Source organism: Rhipicephalus sanguineus, chromosome 1 (genome assembly GCF_013339695.2).
Source record: "Rhipicephalus sanguineus isolate Rsan-2018 chromosome 1, BIME_Rsan_1.4, whole genome shotgun sequence".
In the NCBI taxonomy this organism is placed as follows: Eukaryota; Metazoa; Arthropoda; class Arachnida; order Ixodida; family Ixodidae; genus Rhipicephalus; species Rhipicephalus sanguineus.
In genome coordinates this window covers 309524246-309542411 of record NC_051176.1, presented here as the reverse complement: position 1 = coordinate 309542411, position 18166 = coordinate 309524246, and the positions used below count along the sequence as shown (strand labels likewise).

The window sequence follows — 18166 nt, the reverse complement described above, 5'->3', positions numbered from 1 at the left end:
GTGTCATTAAAAAAAGAACTTGAAAACACGATAGGGGCGCTGTCTGCTTTTCAGCCTGTAGCTTCCAAGCATAGAAAAATGTGCACACGAGGTTTGTCATCACGCAAAAGTTTTTCTTCTTGGCCGTGTTCCCTCCTGAGCAGCCTCTTGTGCACTTGTGAGTGTTACAGCATTCAAAAGGTGAAAGTCTTTCACCTTGATGCATTGTTATTGGTCTCACCCTTTTTCTCGGAGTATGGGGGGTGCGGCGCCACGTTGTTTGCTATTTGCCTGGTGCGCCACCGATGGCGGCGCTGCCAACGGCGCTCCGGTGACGCAAAGGCGGGGATTCGGCTTTTGTCGTCTGCTAGGCTGTGGCTTGAACAGCAGCATTTTCATTATAGTTCGCCGACATCGCACGGCGTTCCTCGACTCCTAGCTGTATTTTCGTGCAATATTAGTTCTTTAGATGGCTGCTAGCATTACTGGAGGTTAAGAAACGTTAACATTTAACGTATCTTCTGTATACACAGGGCCATCACGGTCAGCATCATGTCACCGAGCTCGTAGCATCATTCACTGGGCTGGATTGCGCTGAAATAGCTTACGTGAAAGCGCGAACCTCCCGCCAAGCGAGTTAAAGAGAGTTTACGCTCCTTTGGAAGCGAAGTGTGATCAATTTTATGGCTTATTCGCGAAAGTTAGCGCTATGTAAACAGCCTTGAACGAAAGTTCACACTACACTCCCCAATTGTAGTCACGTACAAAAACGTTTGCCGACAAAATAAAATTGATAACTTCATCGACCAGCGGGTCATTACGGACAACTAGCGTAGATTGGGCGAGTTGGATGCACGTTAAGACTTGTTACACGTATTAGCGGCTCCGAATGAAACGCCAGCAGTGGTGCGCGTGGTACAGTTCGCACCCTTATGATTAGAGATAGGCTCTTGCTGTTTGCCGCTCGTGAGCCAAAATCATGCTTTCAATCGTGCAGTGCTACCTAATCGGGTGTGTGTGCATGTCAATGGTGATGACAGGACTGCGCACATTATACAGTTTCTAATGCTTGGGGAATGCGGTCCGCTGCTCGTGTTTCATTTGTCACCGATAATACATAATGGTAAACAGGAGGAAAAATCAGCAAATATGTCCACGAAGAGGAGAAATAGAGCTCTTTCCCACCATTCTTTTGGCCCCTTTGGCTGGTTATTGCTATTCTTTACTGCGCTGTAATAAGATTGGATATTTTACGGTGAAAGCTTTGGATTTCTGATCAAACGCGAAAATTCACCGTCGGCGTCCTTAGTCGGCAGCGTCAACACGAGTGATGCAAAAAATCTTAGAATAACAGAGAGCTGAGATAGTCGGCGTTTGTGGTGTCCTGACTTCTTTCTTGTCTCCTTGTTTGCAAAAAATCATCACACGATGACGTCACCTTATGACGTCCTCATGACATCCCAGACCGCCAATACAGTCAACGTACGATTTTTCGGATTCCCTAGGGACCGCAAAATCGGGCAGTCCGAAAAAACAAACTCACGCCTTTATATTCCGCTCAAGCGGTCAAATCGCCACAGCCATGTCTGAAACAGCATTAATGCCTCCCGGTACACTTATCACGCATTTTGGTGTGCGCTCAGGCTCTCGCAAGGACATTCGGTACCTGCCGCGAACCCCGCTTGACTGCGTGCCAACCGCCACTTGCCAGTTTGCATCTCGTGGTGAGCGCCGCTGATACCAGCAAAGCGCAGGATAGATTACGGCTCTCTCGCATGGAGCGTTTGGAAACGATGACGCGGAACAGACTGTGGCGGAAGAGCGGACGACTCGACCGGCTTTCCTCGATGCGTGTGTGCATGTAAACGATGCGTACACACATCGCCGAATCTCCACCGATACGCAGCATTTGCTGTCACGTGAAGCTGACCGTTTCTAGTTGTGTGCAGCACATTGCCAACTAAGCTGATGCCGTCACTGTACTGCTGCTGGGTGATTCCACGTAAGATCGAACAAACGATGGCTGGTCGACCTCTCAAATTTATTTCAAAATTTTATATATTATTGCCTGATAAGTGGAAAGAAGAGATCCGCAATTTGTTTTGCCACCAAAAATTTTTTCGAACCACAGGAAATCAATAATGACGAAGAGGTGGAGTGGAGCGCTCATCCGCTCTGCTGTTTTGCGGAACTTTCGTTATGAATTGCACAAAATATATTAAAGTTCGGTAGCTGAAATTTATTTACCTAAATATATGCATGTTTTTGCTTCTGCTGAGGTATTTTTAGTTTTTATGCGTAGTGTAGATGTTTTTATAAAAAACCTCAAAAATGGCCCAATCGGCAAAATTTTCTTTACTTTGAAGGTCTTTATCTCAAAAAAGCCTTGTAGCAGAGCGACAAAAATTCTGCATTACGTTCTTCGTATGCTTATCTACCAAACTGCCAAATCTTGTATTTATGTAACTCTTCAGTAAAGAGATATGATCGGGCTAAGTTCAAGAAAACACCGAACAATGGAAACTTCTGACGACAATTAAAAAAAAACCCCATTTTTTAAATTTCTTAAACTTTGTCCACTTATTCTCCCCCACATCAGCTTTCACAATCATTAAAAACATGTTGCATAATGTCGTTGCACTAATAGTTACGGCCCCTCCAATGAGACCCTCAGGCAAGGATGGGCAATTCCGACTTCTTGCCCAGCAAGTGTATAAAATGCAGGCAGGATTGAATTTCTTTTTATTAAAAGGCCAGCAGGTACCTAAAAAGGTGTCGCCGGCACTGAAGACGTTAATTTTGAAAATATTTGGTCACTGCAGCGGCCACGAGCGCGGGGCTACCGATCAGCGCGCGCGCACCCGACATGCTCGTTGTAAGAGACGGCGCAGTGAGAGCTCGTTCTCGCGTCCTCAGACCGATTGAGTTCGAAACAGCAACACCTCTCGGGTGACTTGAACGCACATGCACCGGTAGTCGCAGTGATCTGGTTAATTGCGTCGATTTCTTTTTCAGGGGGCATAAGAATGTCATCGTTAAACTGTGCGTTCCGTGAAGATCTTTCATTGCAGTGGTAGCAAAAGCACGCGTAGCACAAGTAGTCCGTCTCACTGACAGTCACTGATCTTTCGGGCGTTAAACGTTCCTTCAAAGCATTTATGTCTAGGTCGGTAACTCTGCGAAATTTTGGCTTCTTCGCAATAATTAAAGGAGTACTGACACGATTTTGAGACATCGCAAAAGGGACATTTTTTGCTTCGTTGGTATGCAGTGTCCACGCTGTCCACACACTGGAGTCGGAGAACACGTATAAAATATTTTAATTTGACTTTGAAGTTTTCGTCGCTGAGCATTTGCAAGCCAGCCACACTGCAAGGACATTATCCCGACAAGTCAAGACGGTTCCTCCGAGTTCGCGAGTTCTGCGTCCTGCATGCAGCCTAAATCGTAGAAATCACTGTCAGGTTCACTGGACAATTCACTCATCGAGCAGATGACGGATTTCCCGCTAGTACGTCGCGAATTTCTGTATCTCCGTGACGTCACACTGCTATGAAACGACACTGAGAAGTCACCCCCTCGATATCGAAACCGAAAGTGTCTTTTTAAGGTGGCGCTAATTAAAATATATAGGATGCATTCCCAGGCACCACAATCATCGTTTTACGCTTCTCAACACCAGTATTTTTATTTAGAGCAACAATCCGAATTTTTTTTAAAAATTCGTGTCAGTACTCCTTTAAGCTTCTTGTGCTTCGAAAGGTAGTCTCCACAACTGACTCATTCAGAGCTATACTTTCTCGTCATGACACGCACAGGAGGAGTAGAGTAAGAGCAAAGCACAAGAACTATCCGCGCCGAATGAAGTGTGAACAGCGCACCGAACGCGCGGCCAGTTCACGCCGTCTGCTGCCGACATCTAATATAGACAAGCGCATCCGGTTACCGATAGTTTTGCTTTTCTTTCCTTTGACAATCCATATTTTGCTTTGCCACTGGAGCGCCACGTTAATGCTTTCCACTGATCGCAACTGGCGCAGCGCAGTTTCTGTGGCAGCAGCGTGCGTGAAGCGAGCGCTCATAGCTCCCTTATTGAGTTTTCATCTTGCTTCCATCTCCGCCGTGTTATCAGCGCCTAGCTGAGATGCGAACAGAGGGCGTATAGAATAGCGAAGCTCCAGTGCACGTGCGTTCAAGTCACCCGAGAGGTGTTGCTGTTTCGAACTCAATCGGTCTGAGGACGCGAGAACGAGCTCTCACTGCGCCGTCTCTTACAACGAGCATCTCGGGTGCGCGCGCGCCTACTCGGTAGCTCCGTGCTCGTGGCCGCTGCAGTGACCAAATAATTTCAAAATTAACGTCTTCAGTGCTGGCGACACCTTTTTAGGTACCTGCTGACGTTTTAATCAAAAGAAATTCAATCCTGCCTGCATTTTATACACTTGCTGGGCAAAAAGTCGGAATTGCCCATCCTTGCCTAAGGGTCTCATTGGAGGGGCCGTAACTATTACTGCAACGACATTATGCAACATGTTTTTAATGATTGTGAAAGCTGATGTGGAGGAGAATAAGTGGACAAAGTTTAAGAAATTTAAAAAATGGGGTTTTTTTTTAATTGTCGTCAGAAGTTTTCATTGTTCGGTGTTTTCTTGAACTTAGCCCGATCATATCTCTTTACTGAAAAGTGATATAAATACAAGATTTGGCAGTTTGGTAGATACGCATGCGAAGAACGTAATGCGGAATTTTTGTACCTGTGCTACAAGGATTTTTTGAGATAAAGACCTTCAAAGTAAAGAAAATTTTGTCGATTGGGCCATTTTTGAGGTTTTTTATAAAAACATCTACACTACACATAAAAACTAAAAATACCTGAGCAGAAGTAAAAACATGCATATATCTAGGTAAAAAAATTTCAGCTACCTAACTTTAATATATTTTGTGCAATTCATAACGAAAGTTGGCCAAAACAGCAGAGCAGATGAGCGCTCCACTCCACCTCTTCGTCATTATTGATTTCCTGTGGTTCGAAAAAATTTTTGGCGGCAAAACAAATTGCGGATCTCTTCTTTCCACTCATCAGGCAGTAATATATAAAATTTTGAAATAAATTTGAGAGGTCGACCAGCCATCGTTTGTTTGATCTTACGTGGAATCACCCTGCTGTATCGTACGCACACATTTATCATGAAAGAGTTCGTGATGCGCACTTTGTTCCCGACCGCATACGGGTGCAGCAATGGCGAGTTGGTTTCGTTTGTGAAGGTAACGCATCTGTGCGGGGCACTTAGCAGTCTCGCACAAAGAGGTAGCATGAATGGTGGCACGGCGCGTTTGGGTTCTCGCCTATTAAATGCGTGCAGTATGCATGCAACTGCGCTAGGTCACATGCACTGAAGATGCTTATCGTAAGGGTTGTCAGCGATTAAGCCGTAATGGCGCGTTTGCCAGCTGCCGCCATCATGCCTCCATGCATTTCTGCTGCTTATCCGTAAAGACATCGCCGCACAGCGCCGTGATAGCGGCCCCTTTGAATTTCTGGTCTGCTTCACCCCATAACGCTTCGGCATTGCGGTAAAGCTGACTTTCGGACTCTGCTACTGTCGCAAACAGATCGACTTGCGAAAGCGCTGGTTCGAACCTACGAGATGATAGACGCAGCATAGCTGGGGGCTTCAAATAATGCCTTTCGGAGCTGCAATTTGGGCAGAAAGTCCGAAAAATCGGACGCGGAAGAGTTTCAGAGTCCGAAATTTCGGACGTTCTAATACATTGATGTCTATGGGGCTGGTGACGGTGCCGCGAAAGCATCCGAATTTTCGAACATGTCCGGAAAATCAGGCGTTCGAAAAATCGGCAGTTGACTATATATATGACCGTCACATCACATGATGACGTCATCACCTGACATCGTCGCATTGCATTGCCTTCGTGATCGACTGACCGATCACGGAGGCAATGCAAACCTCCGTGATCGGAGGTTTGCAATGCAAAGGCGATGTGTAAAAAGCTTGCATTGCCTCCGATCCTGGAGGCAGTGCAAATCCACATTACGTCCAAAAAGCATTCGGAAGGAGGCGGGGAACATCGACTGAACATCGATGAATAAAAAGAAGATGGATTTCGCCTTCGAGTCATCTTAGGCAAGTGCATAAGGGACCCGCGAGTATTTTTAGTACAGTGACCGCATCACGCCCTATCAGGAGTTGACCGTTGAGAGTGATTTACACTATTTTATTGCAAATACATCTTACAACGACTTTTAATGCGAAAATTTTGTATCTATCTAAGTTAGTATGATTACACTAATTCTGTTCAGCATACTTTCAAACGACCGGGAACGAGTCAGCAAACATTGATTTATTAACGTATGGGTTAAAATGGACTGAAAAAAGAAAACAACTCCGCACAACCTACGAAATATTTCATATCACCGTCGTGCATCTCCTTTTGAGACGTGCTCTCAACCTTTTTATTTCTTGTTTAAACTTCAAGTACTTACAACGCGCTTAAGCGGCAGTTGCTGAAAACCTGGATTTAATCAAAGGTTGTTGCCTGTAACAACAATTTAATTGATTTGAATGACATCACACATCGCTTGTCATGCGCTTAAAACTCCGAACAAAGGAAGTGAACCGAAGGAGCAGGCTTGGCAACCGAACATGCGCAGCACGCGGTATACGTATATTGTGCTTTAACGCAGACACAGTAGCCGAAGCCCGAACGCTGAAATAAGTGATCGAAAATGGGTCGGAAAGCCATTTTGAGCGCGCCACAGCCATAGGACAGTCGCGAAAAGCAATCATTGCCATACATGCAGATGTACACATTGACGGCTAGCAGACGACACCAGGAGCAATCGACACACAACGTGCTCCTGATGGCAACTCCGCTCGATTTCGCTGGGCATTCTGCTTGAACATTCAGTACAAATTGCTTTGTGAACTTGCCCACTAATGCTTCAATAACTCGAACAGGAGAGACTGGCCGGTAGCGTCGAGCAGCCCTTACATAGTGAATGAGCGCGCGAAGAGTGGCACCCAAGTCCCCTCTCTGACGCAACACGCGAGAGGGCGCCACTCAAAGATCTCGAGGCCAATTGTGGTAACGGCGTGATTGCTGTGCTGGACGGAATAGGCAACAATGATGTGCAAGCTTCCCCTATGTAGGACCTTTCAGCTCATTCCATTGGCGGCGCCACGAACACTGAGTTGAGGGAAGGCATTTTTTTTCTTGTATTTAAAATTTTCTAGGCTGAATAACTTCGGATTGCGTGCCCCTATTGCTGCCATTCTTACTACATTAATTTCACCATCCTTTAGTCTAAGCAATCCGCGAGTAAAAAATGAGGGCGTGGATAGTGTTGGAGGGCCCCTTTAATAAGCAACAACCTAAGCATGCCATGCTGTTGTTCACAACTTCACCACCGCCGCCTGTGTGAGCCCGCTTTCAAGTGCGCATCGCTTTGTATAGACAAAAGCAGTTCACTGTTTCCAGCTACCGCGGTGGTACAATGGTTATGGTGCTCGGCTGTCGACCCGAAAGGAAAGACGCGGGCTTGAGCCCGGCCGCAGCGGTTACATTTCGTTGGAGGCAAAATGCTAGAGGTCCATGCACTTTGATTTAGATGCACGTTAAAGAACCACAGGTGGTCGAAATTTGCAGAGCCCTCCACTACGGCATTCCTCATAATCATATCGTGGTTTTGAGACACAAAACCCTAGCAATCATTATTAATAGCTCTCAGTTGCAGAGTTGAGTGGTGCGAGCACAGAGAAACTTTGCTGCATTGACAGCGAGCGTACTGCACGCTTTTACTAGGTGACAACCCACGTGCACCACGCCCCATTGTGCAGGACTGCCAAAGAATTGTGGGGACTTCAAGTGCACGTCGTTTACAGGAAGTTCGTCCCCACAATGACCAAACAGGCTATTTGCCACACCTATGCATGGTTATTCAAACATCATACATCTTTAGCGGAAGCGACACACCTCCCAGTGCGCTCAGCCTGAGGCAGCTGCTGCTAGCTATAAAAGCCATTACAGCGAGTGGAGATTATGAAGAAGCTTGGGAGAATTTCTTGGCGGGCATTGTGCACTCTCAAGGAAGCAGCAGATTCGATTCATTGCAAATGCAATTTAATTCATTCATAAGCACATAACAGGCATCGCTTCACAAAGCAGAAAGGCTTAACTTGTCACCGGAGGGGTTGTCAGCACTTTGTAATAATGCTGCATGGAAAAAAAAATGCATTGCTAATTTGCACATTTTGAAGGGCGGGTCCATATACAACGAACTACTGATATAATGACCAACTCTCATAGCATTTTTGAGTTTGTTACAAACATGTTCGGCTGTATTGGGTTGGCACGGCAGCCTTTGATGTTGATGAACCCATGGAGACGCCTAGTGCAGGGGCATAGCCAGAATTCTTTTTTGGGGGTCTGATCCTCCTTAATGTATGTTTGTGGGTGTGCTTGTATGTTTGCATGTTTGTATGTGGCTTCACTTTGTGTGCAGCATCAGGTTAGTGTATGGCCCTGCTGAAGGTACAAGCATTTTGGTTGAGCTTGAAAGGGTATTTGACTACCTGTTAACTTGTGACATGCTCAGCCTCATGAATGCAAGTGGCATAATTTGTAGTGTGTGCCCGGTATGCACAAATTTATTGTACTTAGTGCTGCCGCGTCACTGGTCCAACGCGGTCAATTTCATGAAATTCACCCGTCGTCATCACATGCTTTCTGCAGTGCTTAACGGAGCATTTGAAGTGAAGCAGTTGGCAGCTTGTAAACACTGCTGCAGTGCGTTTAAACTGCACTCTGGAGGCAACCAGGCAACACAGCCTAATATGACGTGGAAGAAAATTCATTTGGTAAATCTTTGTCATTACCGCAGACCGTCAAAGCACAGAGCTTGGAGAATGGCAAAATGGCGCCACCTTGCGGGGACGCTAAAAAAAAATTAGCATGCTCTTTTCTTAAAGGGCCAGTAAACAACCCCGAGGTCCAAATATTGTAACGAAGAGGAATGTGTGCACTTTTGCTATGTGAACATGCTGCCGCAAGAATTTTGCAAGTATGTGCTATAATAAGGAAGTTACAGGGTTTAGAACATCCATTTCAGCTGGTTTCAAATTTTCGTGTGGTCTCGCCACCCTTCTCTGCCACAGGGAGGGGAAGGCATAGCCCATTGTCATGACTCCGCCCACTTCGGCAACGTGATACATCAGCAATTGACGTCATCGGTGAGCTCGATCAGTCACAATGCATTTCCGCTTGCTGCGGCTCCTGGTTGCTTATTGTTTACATTGTCGCATGCGCTCCGTAATTGACGGGTCGTTTTCGGCTCTATGGTACTTTTAAACCTTTGTTCACAATGCAGCAGGAATGCGTGCTTGCTTTCCAAGACGACAAAGGGGCGTGAGAGAAAAGCGTGGAGAACCCCGCTTGAAGTGCGTGCAATGGGAAAATCAAGCAAGCGCGACCCGTCCGAGCAAGTCCGAGCTACTGGAGATTCCCCCTCTCTCCGCTCGATTTGCAGCCGACAACGCTCCTTCAACGTGTTGCTCATGTTGAAGGTGAAGTGCGTGCAAGTCCTATGCAGTGCGAGGAATATACGCGCGACAACCCGACAACAACGTGGCCGAAGCCGCATCACCGCAGGGCCAAGAAACAAGGTGCAGTTTTGTAGTGGTGGGTGGGAAGAGGAACTGACGTTAACTTGTTGGGACCTGGTTTAGACCAATCGACGAGCTCAGTCGTACGTCAAGTTGCCCGTGGGCAAGTTTGCGTCACTGTGCGTACGAGGGGGATTGGTCAGGCGAAGGAAAGAGGCGCAGGAATTGTTTTTCGAAATGGAGGGTCTGCACGGTGCGCAGCGCTGTAATATTCGAAAAATGTGATCGCTGCGGTCTACTGTATGAATTAGTGAGGTCGTTTGGGGGGTGTAAAAAAAAGTCGGAGCCTGTTTACTGGCCCTTTAATGTTATATCCGCGACTCACGTAAGTGCAAAATTCTAGGTGGAGCCCGGCATAAATCACTTTCACACTACTAGCGACATTTATTGCAAATGCTAGAAACTAGTGTTCTCTTTTCGTGGCGTACATATACGAAAAAATTTAGGTGCAACCCAGCATAAAAGACTTTCGTGTTAGTGGTGCTATCTATCAAAATTGCTCATTTAGCGACCCACAACGCGTGTGCACGCAAGAATTCTTGGTGGAACCGGGCAGGCATAAAACATTTTAGTGTCGCTAAAAAAATATGACCATTCCTACTGTTTGGGTAAGCCTCAAGGTGACAAAATCACCAATTAATATGTACAACATTACATTTTTGATAGCAAGTCATGTGTGCTGTAAGTTTGTTCAGGAAGTCAGATAATGCATCAAGAGGTCTGTACATGGCATACGAAATTCAAGTGAAATAGTGCAATCTTAGAACTGAATCAAATATGGGGTTCAATTCTTGACTTAAGTTCCAATAGATTTTTCTTCTACATGCAAAAACTCACAGTTTTGGTGCAAAGCTGAAGCAATTCATGTGATAGCAACAAATTGGAATGTTATACAAAGTAAGGCTAGCTGCTAACTCCTTTAGCACCTGACCTGGCATAAGAAAAAAAAAATCTGGCATAAGAAAATGCAGCTGTTGAAGCAAGTGAAGTGACTGTGTTGTATATTGCTTCAACGCAAAGTAAACAGTGAGAACACAGCACGCACAAAGGTATGATCCCTTTCAAGGTAGTGCACCAGTCAATGTATACAGTCTCTGCTGGAGACACGTAGCGTACCCCCCAGAACCCCCCATGGGCATTTCACACGACTGAGTTGTCTGGTGCATTTCACTCACACATAGAACATATGAGGTGCGAGGCAATGTTATTGCAAGTTGGACTTTATACGGAACCTCACCCGACGGCAAAAATGTGCCTGGAGTGTCCGTATAATTTCTATCACAAGAAAAAGGAAGAAGGTGGGCAGCAAAAATAATTCATAAATCTGATCCATGTTTCCCAAAATGTGCAAGGATTTTAAATGTGAAGCATTTCTTAGCGAACCTTTGGCACTTTGAGCGTCCGTCCGTCCGTCCGTCCGTCCGTCACCCACCCACCCACCCACCTACCTACCTACCTACCTACCTACCTAGCCGCTTACGTCTGGGTGCTCCCCATGATCGCCTCCTTAACTTGGTGTAGACCAAAATTGGCAAGGGAGGGTAAGAGGATTTGACGAATATGACTGTCGGGTCATGACATGAATAACGTGAAAATCCTGTTGCGTACGTCGTCAAACCCTTTCCTCCAGACACGTGCGGCACATACCCGTTTACCACAGGCAGCAGTGTACGGGTATGGGCCACAGGTGATTGACAGTTTATCTCTGCCCAGGAACTGCGAGACCAAACATTGGTAAGTTAAATGCGAGAATGTAAAGAAAAACAAACATCGGCAGTGTTGACCCAACGAATGGAAAGAATGAAAATTAGGATCCCAGCAGGAATCGAACCCAAGCATTCTGTGTGGCAATCAGGTATTCTACCACAGAGCCAAGCCAGGTCTATAAACTGGTTTGGAAAAACAGCCTATGCAGGCGTAATATCGGTGCAACGTCAACTGCGGTTGTGGTGCTTGCTATCTAATTTTACAAGAAAAGCAATAAACACTACATGATACTCCTACGATGTGTACTCCTACGATACAGGCGTCATATGAGATTAACGTCTGTGGTTCCAGTGTTGGCTCCGCTTTTATAGCAGTCTAATAAACATTACATTTGTATTCCTATGATTCAGCAAGCTATATTGAAGCATTGCTCGACTCCGGAGGAATACATTAACGAAAGTTACGTATGATATTCACATCACCACACCGTAGAGTGCACTTCGTCCACCAGAACGACGCAGTGTCCTCTTCATTTCTTACGAGGCTGGGCGATGCCCTGATGCTGACCGAGGATGATGCCAGATTGATTGACAGCCGCTTTGTAGACTAGGATACGTAGGCCACACACGCCCAGGTAGTCTACGACTGATGTTGGTCTACGTAGCACTATGCAGGCCTACCAGCCTCGACGGCCTATACCTCACCAACTTGAAGGGTGACTTCAGGTTCCGACATGTCGCCGGCTCTATCGACAGACAATTTGTCGACCATACCTCATACTTTACTGCACATAGACCCCTCGTCACCGCGATCCTGACCGGATCCGATAAGTTACGACCAGCTGCTGGTGCTTACTGATCACGGTGATAATGACCTTGTTCAAGAACTGTCAAGAACTTCTTCCACACAGGCACACGGGTTCGTGAAATGTGCGTGCATTCTCCATCATAAGGAACATCATAAGGAACAAGTATAAGCACTACATATCAGCTTACTGCTTCTGGTGTTGATAATACCCACGTTGACGTTGGCAGCGTTACACAACTGTAAACAACTGGTTATATAACACATATGCGGCTCTTCAACATATATGTGTGCGTATAAAATTTATACAAATCTTTAGTGTCATTTTGTAGCGTTTCGGTCAGTAAAAAATTGCGCCACAGTCACCGTCCCGCCGCATGCTTCGCATAACATCGGCTCCCACGGTACGTGGGATCTGCCGAATTTTTTTTAAAGTTAGGACTCCAATAAAGTTCTTGTCATGTCCATGTCATGTTATCGGAATAAAGATGCAAACTTAAATTTTGGCCACATTGTACACATTACTAAGACATCATTCTGCTGGAGTCCAGACTTCTGACTGAAGGTGTGCAAAGGGAGGAGGCAGCTTAGTGACATCAACATTGGTGTGAACTAATGTGAGCTACAAGTAATGAAAATGCATGTGTTTGGTAGATAGCACCATTACTATTAGGAAGCACAACATTGCATATGTCACTAAAACACCATTATGCTGGGTCCAGAGCTCTCACTTATGTGGGCAAAAGGAAGAGTGAGTGACAATGCGTGTGCATCGACAATGCAGACATCCCACTGAGAAGAACACAGCAGCATGGTGCTCAAAGGACAATATCTAGGATTTATCACAAAGGGCAAGAATTCACTACTCACTTAGACAAAGAAGAATTATGCACTGTGGTTAGAATACTGGGTTTGAAATTGGCAGTACATGTTGCTACTGAAACTTGCACACAAGCCTGTTACGTTTAAGGTTAACACTTCTGTGGCATGTGGTTAAGCTTAATTGATCAATCAATCGATAGACAACTCAATCAATTAAACCATCACACCACTATTATAGGAAAACTCTTGAAAATATTAATGCTACCACGTTGCCCTGGCACCTTCCAAATAATGCTTGGACCCAAAAACAAGAATGGTGCAAAAAGTGACGAATAACTTGTGAACACGACCTTACCGAAGGACACACTATGAGGCCGTACGGTCCTTCATTCTGAATAAAGGGAAGCCGCTTTTCCTGTTCCAGACAGAACATCAGGAGGGGTAGCACAAATACCAAGGTCTTGCCAGAGCCAGTAAAGGCAATTCCAATCATGTCCCGTCCAGAAAGCCTAGGAAAACACAACTGCGATTAAATGCATGTAACCCGATTGACAACAAGAACAGGTCTAAACTTCTTAGTTTCACTGCACCACATAAATCTCTGCCATCCTCATCTCTTGGCACCTCTGCTGTCACTCTAATAGACCCCCAGTTATCTGCCCTACGTGGCCGTCCCAGTTCTATTTTCTTTCCTCTTAAAGAGAGATACAAGTTGAACTTTCATTTTGCTGAAAAAATTCATGATCAACATTTCATTTTTGCATGTAAAAAAGGTGAAGTGTATTTGAAACAAGTGAACCCCCTCCCTCCCCCTTTTTTTTTCAGCATCGTCAACTCATGAAAACTGCAAATTTACATGCTTGAAGACCACTTTCAAATTCCCCATTTAAAATTGCGTGCATATTGCATAATTATTTTTTGTTGAAAAGTGTAGAAAGGCTTTCTTTCATAAACAAGGACTTGCAGCGCCCTTATCTGCTATGATGCCAGGGGCCACTCGCAGAAAGGAAGGAAGGAAATAAAGAGTGGTAGAGGGCCATGAGTTCCAGTTATCAGCTCTGCAGCTTACGTGTTGGTCGTCTTTAGTCTTCCGCGCTCAACAGTGGTGACCTGGACAAAAACATGACCAAACCTAGCGACAATTCTGCAGATTCAACTGCCACCCTTTTGGACACAGAATCCCCAGGTGTGGTTCCAACAGGCTGAAGCGCAATGCCACCTGCATTGCATCACTTCGCAGGCGATGCGGTACTACAAAGTGATTTCTACACTGTTACCGGAGGTAGTCAACGACCTCACTGACATCCTCACACAGCCTTTTGGCTGAAAACCTGTATGAGCGCCTCAAGGAAAAGATCCTGAGGCATACCGTACCTTCGGAATGCACTCGCCTGCGACAATTTTTAAACATCGAGAAACTCGGTGACAGATGTCCCTCCCAAATGCTGCAGCGGATACAGCAGCTCTTAGGTGAAGGCAACGCCAGCACCCACAGCACCCTGCTCAAGGAAATTTTCCGGCAGTGCCTTCCCCAACATGTTTGCCTTGTCCTCAATATCACTGATGACGTGACACTAGACTGCCTGGCTTAGCTTGCAGATAATGGCAACGAGGCTGCCACTCCTATGGTGTCTGCCATCATAGCTATGCCTAACTCTCAACAGTCATGCAGCTTGAAGTGAGCAATGACAAACTCACGGCTGCCATTGCTTCACTTCATAAGCCTAGATGGCACCAGCGCTCTTCAAGCCCACATGCTTCGTCTTCTCGCAACACACTGTCAAGGACCCCTCAGCTACAGCAAACCCACTGGTATCACATGCATTTTGTACATCTTGCTAGGAAGTGCATGCCACCCTGTACCTTGTCGGGAAATGAGAGGAGAGATCCCCTGTGGCCACACATGACCCCTGCCTTCAAACTGGCCGCCTACTCATTAAAGGACAAGATTGTGGGATATGTTTCCCTATCGACACAGGCACCCAGGTTAGTGTAGTGCCCTGATCCCTAAACTTCTCGTCGTTCGAAGCCTCACAAACAACCTCTTCACACTGCTAAGAGGCCTCTGCCATAGCAACATACAGGCTTTGTTCACATACCATCGACTTCGGATTACATTTGCACGTTCTGCTGGATATTCGTCATCGCTGACGCTGTCCAGCCCATCATTGGTTTTTTTTCCTGTCCTTCTACAACCTTGATCTCAGCATGCAGCCCCAACAGCTCATTGATGGCACTAGTACCAGTATGTCGATCATTGGACTTCTATCGAGAGTTGACTGCCCCACCGGCATTCACACTATTGTGCTGGCAAGTCCTTACCAGAGAATTCTTGACGAGTTCACTGAGATCATAAAACCTTGCAACTTGAACAGACCTCCAAACCACACGGTTACACACATCACACGTGGTCCCCCAGTCTCTTCTCATCTTTAGCGTTTGTTTGACAAGTGTCTAGATGTGGCTAAACAGGAGTTGGAGCACATGCTGCAACTTGACATTATTCGTCCCTCATCCAGTGGTTCAGCATCGCTGCTGCATCGTGTACCAAAGAAGGATCCCATTGACTGGCGCCTGTGTGGAGACTACTGTGCCCTCAATGCTCAAATTGTGCATGAACGCTACCCATTTCCAGAAAGCCAGAAAAGCTTCTGGCTGCTGTCAAGGAAGCTGTCGAGGAGCTCAGTGAAGTGCGTTTTCAGAACTCCTGTGGCACCAAGGCGGGTGCCTTTTTTGAGTTGCTCCGTTTCTATCTGTGCTCTTCCCTTGTGGCGTATGACGGTGCCTACAGTGTGCAGGAAACAAGAGTGTGTATTGGCTCCTGCTTGGTGCCTGTTCTTAGTAACCTTCTGTAAGCTCAGTATGACTGTGAGCTATCTGAGCAATTAGACTAGGGGTCTCAAACATATGGCCCGTGAACCTTTAGCTAGCGGCCCTGCCCCCACATGACCGCCTTCGTCCCATATGTTTTTTCCTTAGGTATGTGCATAAGCTACAGAGGTGTGACTGCTCTCAAGCATTCCTTTTGTGAGGCAACCCATGTGATCGCCATGTGTTGAAGACATAACCATGGAACAAAAGAACAATATTTCAGAATCGGTGTCCAGATTTCAGTCATTCTAGTGATCAGTATACATATGTTTCTCAAATCCTGACGTCAAATCCTCTTCAGAAATGACCCATATACGAGATATGGAAAGGCCTTCTTTCAAATGACAACGTTAGCTGACATTTTGTTCAAACTCTGCTCCTCCACTCAAATCTTCTTCACTGTCCTGGACCTTGCGGGAGAGTGACTTTCGAGACTGCAGCCCGCTATATAAGGTGAATTTGAGCCCTGTGAATTAGACAGTTTAAAAGTGGTGCGAGTGTTCTGATACGTGGACGATTTTCTAGTGATGTTTATATCCACATCGGAGGGGTATCAGGAACAAGCACAAAACCTTATCAGGACATTCGAGATTACTCTGCATTCTTTCCCGCTAACAAATGAACTTTCCTCGAATAACAGCATACGGTTTCTTGACCTCGTTCTGCACTTCTGACCTGGCCATGTTTGCTGGGAGTATTCGCCCCACTCAAAGAGGAGCCTGTTGCCCTCTGGCTCCGCTCATTCGAAGACTGTAAAGAAAAATCACAGTTTCGCTCAAGGGCGAAGCAATGGATGCGATAGCAACAAATTGTAATGTTACACGAAGTAAGGCTCGCAGCTCACTCTTTTGCATCCGATCTCGTGTAACTCAACAAAACGTTGGTTTAAGGGAATACGGCCCCTCCAGGGACCAAAGTGGTTTTCGTGCTGTCAGTTCTCTAAACACGAAGTAAGCTTTGAGAGCACAGCAAGTTTACGAGCCATCTCCTGATGCCTGTCGAGATAGAGCGCGCGCCAGTGGCCGCACCCATTGAGCAATGCAGCCCCCCCTCCCATCCCCTGTTGTCCCTTCATGCTCCTTCCGAAAGACGGGTGGGGCATTTCCTCTCTGCTTGATGAGCAATAGACGGCAGGCTTCACACGCGGTGATATTATCGCATGTGCCCTCCGTGCGATGGAGATGGCCGGCTTGTTTCACCTCCGCTTCAGCCACATCGTCACCAGCGCTCGCGAGCTTTTACTTGTGGGTAGAACATACGATGCGCAGGGGTGATGGTATGAATTTGGACTTTCTATGGAAAATTACGACGACACCAACGGCAAAAACCTGTCAAGAATGTCCATATTGTCACGTGGTCGTGACGTCGACGAACACCGCAGGCGACGTGTTCAAGAGGAAACTCTTTATTTGGCCGAACTTGTGGCTGAGAAACGGAAAGTTAATTTACAGCAATACACATGGTATGCACTGATAGCGGCGAACAGAGCATCGGCCGTCGATCAACAGACAAGTGGTGAAGTGCGTCGGCATTTATACATGTGACGTCGAATATTCCAGTCTTATCACTTGTGGTCGTGCAAGCTCTGGAATAATCTAGGCTGTTCGCGGCCTGCACGCAATCTTAACAAAACGATCTACAAATATCGCGAAGCTTCTCGAACAATGAGGCGCGCTTTGCGCTGAGCCTTGCTGACAGTCTTTGTGGGCGAAAACCAAATACAGCAAAAATGATAATCAGAAACGCATGTGGCAATGCCCCCTCTGAAAAGCATCATCCCGATGCTTAAAAACATAACATGTATGGGAGACCAGCGCTGGATAGGTGGTGCGCCGAAAAAGGGTGCCTGTCGGGGAGTCGCGACATAACTCAGCCGTTCGCATGGCCTTCGCGCCGCCGCCTAATCTCGGAGGCCATGCCGCTCGCGCTCAGATGACCGGCCGCACTGTACCGCGGTGAGCGCACGCGCGTGCGCCGTTCCCGTGCTTCATTTTGGCGCGAACAGCTCGAGCAGCCATTGCGCCAGTAATACTGCTCTATGGTTTAGAAAAAAAAATAACTTTGTCTGAAGGCTACCTTCTCAGGAAAGCACTGAAAAACGGAGAGAAGCCCTGCAAAGCAGACTACGTCTGTGCATATACGGCGTCGAAGAGACAGTGCTGTGCCGTGGTGGCGACTCCGTTGTCACCATTTTCTGGTTGCGTCCTGGGATTTGTGCCAAGCTAGTGCAGGCTCACAAGCCTCCATTGATAAGTACGTGCTGCGTCGATACCAGCTGCCCACTACTGCAGTAAAAAAAAAAT

General features: G+C 46.4%; 1 protein-coding gene across 1 annotated transcript in view; it reads right to left on the bottom strand.

The window, feature by feature from the left end:
* The window catches only part of LOC119379426 (ATP-dependent RNA helicase abstrakt), a 263231-nt gene that overhangs the window by 120610 nt on the left and 124455 nt on the right, over positions 1-18166 (bottom strand). Inside the window, exon 8 of the mRNA XM_037648739.2 lies at positions 13348-13501. Coding sequence (XP_037504667.1) covers positions 13348-13501 — 154 coding nt within the window. The remainder of the gene's footprint in view (positions 1-13347; positions 13502-18166) is intronic.